This window comes from Triticum dicoccoides, chromosome 4A (assembly GCF_002162155.2).
Source record: "Triticum dicoccoides isolate Atlit2015 ecotype Zavitan chromosome 4A, WEW_v2.0, whole genome shotgun sequence".
Lineage (NCBI taxonomy): Eukaryota > Viridiplantae > Streptophyta > Magnoliopsida > Poales > Poaceae > Triticum > Triticum dicoccoides.
Genome location: NC_041386.1, coordinates 486,029,536 through 486,034,495, shown reverse-complemented (window position 1 = coordinate 486,034,495; position 4,960 = coordinate 486,029,536). Strand labels below are relative to the sequence as shown.

General features: G+C 49.8%; 1 protein-coding gene across 1 annotated transcript; it reads left to right on the top strand.

Moving 5' to 3' along the window:
• Window positions 1-243: 243 nt before the first annotated feature.
• On the top strand, window positions 244-3,572 carry LOC119286327 (pentatricopeptide repeat-containing protein At3g26782, mitochondrial-like). The gene has a single exon (XM_037565703.1). It carries the CDS (start codon window positions 343-345, stop codon window positions 2,350-2,352), a length of 2,010 nt encoding a protein of 669 aa, XP_037421600.1. The 5' UTR covers window positions 244-342; the 3' UTR covers window positions 2,353-3,572.
• The last annotated feature ends 1,388 nt before the right edge of the window (window positions 3,573-4,960 follow it).

Below are 4,960 nucleotides of genomic sequence, written 5' to 3'. Positions count from 1 at the left end.
GGCAACTGCGGGCGCGCGGTAAAGTGTCACGTGGGGCGTGCGGGACCACGAGGTGCAAGGCCTGATGTACCGGGCATGTGGGCGTTATCTATTTCGCCCACACGCACGCGTGTAAGAGGGACCAGGAGGAAAAAAAGAGACATGTGGGTGCTAGTTGTTTTGCCCACACACAGACGTGTGGGCTGGTCCTCTTAGGCACCACACAGAACGTGTGGACGGCAGTTATCTGCGTTCTAAACCAAACACACCCTACGTCTTCCTTCTCCCTCGGAACCTCTCTCACGAAAGCGCTCATCAACCTCCGCTCCTGGCTGCGTTGTGGCCACCACCGGCATCTCAGGAATGGCGGCAGCAAGAGTGCAGCCTCCGCTCAACCCACGAGCGGCGTCGCCTTCCACGGCAGTCCCCGCCTCCAACACTCAAAGCCTACAGAGCACGCCCATCCACAGTTCCACCCCTTCCGTCCGCGCACTGTTCCTCCGCGCCGTGGACCCCTCCCGTCCTGCCTCCTGGTCCGCCGCCGTCGCCGACCTCCTTGCTTCCGGAGACGCCGTCGCCGCTCTGGCCACCTTTGCCGCCGCTCTCCGCGCTAACCCGGCCGCGCTCCTCCCGGCCCTTCCCCCCGCCTTCCGCGCAGCTGCCGCCGCCACCTCCCTCGCCGCCGGCCGCCAGCTACACCTCCTTGCCCTCCGTTCCGGCCTCTTTCCCTCTGACCCCTTCTCCGCCTCCGCTCTTCTCCACATGTACCACCACTGCTGCCGCCCGCTCGACGCCCGTAAGGCGTTCGATGAAATTCCCAGCCCCAACCCCGTCATTATCACGGCCATGTGCTCTGGCTACCTGCGAAACAATCTAGTCTACCCCTCGCTTTCTCTCTTCCGCGACTTGCTCGCGTCTGGTTCTGCCATGGCGGTGGACGAGGCGGCTGTGCTTGTGGCGTTCTCCTCGTCGGCCCGTGTCCCTGTCCGCGGAATTACTGCTAGCCTTCATGCGCTTATTGTGAAGATTGGCTTGGACGTGGATGCTGGGGTGGTCAACACGATGTTAGACGCTTATGCCAAAGGCGGTGGTCGTGACCTGCCGGTTGCGAGGAAGGTGTTTGATACCATGGAGAAGGATGTGGTGTCCTGGAATACGATGATTGCGCTGTATGCTCAGAATGGGTTGTCGGCGGAGGCCCTGGAGCTGTATGGCAAGATGCTGAATGTTGGTGGAGGCATTAGGTACAATGCTGTGACGTTCTCTGCTGTGTTACTGGCTTGCGCACATGCTGGGACGATACAGACTGGAAAACGCATTCATAATCAGGTGGTAAGAATGGGTTTGGAGGAAAATACCTATGTTGGAACTTCTGTAGTTGATATGTACAGCAAGTGCGGAAGAGTGGAAATGGCAAGAAAGGCTTTCGGCAAAATTAAGCAGAAGAATGTCCTGTCATGGTCTGCCATGATTACTGGTTATGGTATGCATGGTCATGGACAAGACGCCCTTGAAGTTTTCAATGAGATGTGCAGATCGGGGCAAAACCCTAACTACATAACTTTTATCTCTGTTTTAGCTGCTTGCAGTCATGCTGGTCTTTTAGATATGGGCCGTTATTGGTACAAAACCATGAGGAATAAGTTTGGGATTGAACCTGGAGTGGAACACTACGGATGCATGGTGGATCTTCTTGGCCGTGCCGGTTGTCTTGATGAGGCTTATGGCCTCATTAAAGAAATGAAGGTTAAACCTGATGCTGCTATCTGGGGAGCTCTTCTTAGTGCATGCCGAGTCCAGAAAAATGTTGAGCTGGCAGAAATTTCTGCGAAAAGATTGTTTGAGTTAGATGCGACCAACAGTGGGTACTATGTTTTATTGTCCAATATATATGCAGAAGCTGGAATGTGGACAGATGTGGAGAGAATGAGAGTTCTGGTTAAAACAAGAGGAATAGAAAAACCTCCAGGGTATAGCTCAGTTGAATTGAAAGGTAAAACCCATGTGTTTTATGTTGGCGACACGAGTCATCCTCAGCACAAGGAGATCTATTCTTATCTGGGGAAACTGCTTGAGATAGCGCAAAAAGCAGGCTATGTACCAAACACGGGTTCTGTTCATCATGATTTGGATGAAGAGGAGAAAGAATCTGCGTTGCGCATCCACAGTGAAAAGCTTGCTGTTGCTTTTGCTCTGATGAACTCTGTCCCGGGTTCAGTAATCCATGTGATAAAGAATCTCCGGGTCTGTACTGATTGCCATGCAGTAATCAAGTTTATTTCCAAGTCCGCTGAACGAGAAATTATTGTTAGAGATTTACAGCGCTTTCATCATTTTAAGGATGGATCATGCTCTTGTGGAGATTATTGGTGATAGGGTCGTGCAAGAGGGCTGAGGTCGTGATACCATCTTCGTTGTCCGTCATACCACCATTGTATTATGTACATGCCAATTTATTTCCAAGACATATTGTTACACCTCATCTCGATTAGGCTAATGACATCGCCTTGCTGCCCTGAATACTGGGAACTTAGAAGATTTTATAGCTTGGCATAAATAAAAAAATTACGCCTTTTCTGTAAGATCTGCATACTATAATGAATGGCACAACAAGTTGGTTCAAGGAGACGTCGATCGGATGGACAAGGCAGCTCGAGGCTGAACCCAGTATGGGAGATCTCCTATGGAACTTACATGTCCCCAGCAAGGTATTGTTTCCTATGGAGGGCTCTTCACAGTGTGATACCGGGGATGATTGTTCTTGCAGGTAGGCATATCAAGACCTCACCCCAATGTCCCATCTGCTGCTGGGGAGCCAAGGATATAAAGCACATGATGTTCACGGGAGGCGTGGCATGCGAGGAAGGTTTGGCAAGCGCAGGGACTTGAGGTGTTCATCAAACAAGCAATGCAGATTGATCGATCACGGGTCAGTGATGCTTGAGGAAACTTTGAGGAGTACTGTCAAACATTCAGCGTTTATGGGTCGGTATGGTGTACAGGAGACGATCGCCGTAGGGGCATGGTATATCCTGTGGCAGCGACGGGAGGTTGTTAATCGAGGAGAGGTGGAACCTGCTCAGTCAACTGTGTTTGCAATTCAGGCTATTGGCGCGAACTATGCAAAAGCTCTGAACAGTTCACAACCAGTCCTGATACGATGAGGGAAGCCTCATGGAATTATTATAAACTGAATGTGGATGCATCATCATCATACTTTTTGAAAATGGAACAGGGGCAGTGGCTGCCGTCCTCCGCAATGATCATGGTGAACCGGTCGCTGGGTTCTTGATCACATGTTGGACTCGGCCACGGTGGAGGCGACCGCTACCCAGAAGGGCCCGGAGCCCCGGAACTGGTTGAAAACTTGGGATGTAACACCATCATCGTCGAGTCTGACCGCCTGGAAGTGATTCAAGCATGCAACGGTTTGTTTGGTCAAGGTATGGAAGTGATTATGTTTAATTCTTATTCTCATGTGTATTGGGACGATGAACCCCTTAGCTATGTTTTATCCAATGATAAACGTGTACTGGTACCTGATCGACTGAAGTCCACCAAGTGGCTTCCCTAAAGAAAGAACTGTTTGTCAAGTGATTCTCTGATTGCTCAAAACATCTCCTTCCAATTGAGGAACAATCCAATCTTATTTTGTTCCCTTTTTTTGAAATGGAACACTCGTATTCCATTACGGCACGGCCTGATCGCCGGTCACAACACTGATTACATCATCAGGGTAGCCAGTGAACCACTCTCTAAGTTCACCATCAGACAAGCCTGCACCCATAGCAGCCAGCTCATGCGCTGGTTTATTACAAGATCTCGGTGCATACACCACTTGGGCCTCAATGAAGAGGGTTCTAAGCTTAATATCGCTAAACAGGGCACCAAGAGGCGCAAGGTCGTAGGCATTGGAGGAAATGGCTTGCTTCAAAACAAGGCAGCCGGTGTCAGAAATTGCCCGCTCAACTCCTAACCGATCTGCCAAGGACACAGCCTGATATAGGGTGTTTGGCACCAGCAGCTGCAAACCAAATATCCAGTGTATCATCATACAGATGAGTCCCCAACCACCTGCTCTAGACCGCTCTGAAAACGCCTCGTCGGTATTGATCCTCACCATATGACTCGGCGGCCTCCCCCATCTACACCGCTGCACGACCGGTACAGTGGGTTTTGGCCCTAGACTCCCTCCATTCGTCAGTGTATCGAAAAGCTTCAAGCTCAAGTCTTCTTTCGCCATGATTGCCTCTGTTGCGTTCCGTCCACCAGCACCAAAGCAAGGCTCCTCCGGTAGGGAGAATATTACCGGCAAAAGCTCTTTGGCCGAGACACAAAAACCCTTTTGCATTCAAGGAGCCTGATCTCTCTCTCTCTCTCTTTTTTTGCGGGGATCAAGGAGCCTGATCCTGACGTCCTCTAGACATTTCGTTCCATTTCTAGTCAGATGGTGAAGGATATTTCATTAGTAAATGCCAGAGTGGGTGGCGGGGATACGTATTTGTCGTTCTGGTTTAGACAAATTATATGAAATGATGATCACACATAATGAGTTTTGATTCAATTGGTTCAAACAAACAAAAAACAGCAGAGACTGGACGGATAGTGCATGAACTGTAGTGCTGAGTTCTTCTGTAGTCTTGTTCCATCATGGCTCGAGTCTTCCACTGACCGGATCGATCAGCATGATCTGTCTAACAGAATGTACACCATCTGATCGCACAAAAGGTGGAGTAGCATCTCTCCCTACACATGGACGAACTTCCATGGATGCATAAAATTCATCAAACACCCATCAACAGCGGGGCGTCAAAACTGCAAAACACTCGCATAAGAGTCTCCATTTCACACAATTTTCACAGCATGGACCTGCTGGCCAATGTTGGATAACATCATCACTTGAAAATGCACGCCTACCCTGGGGAAATTCTTTTTCTCAATTATATAGTAGGAGTACATAACAGTTCAAATCCCCCAACAT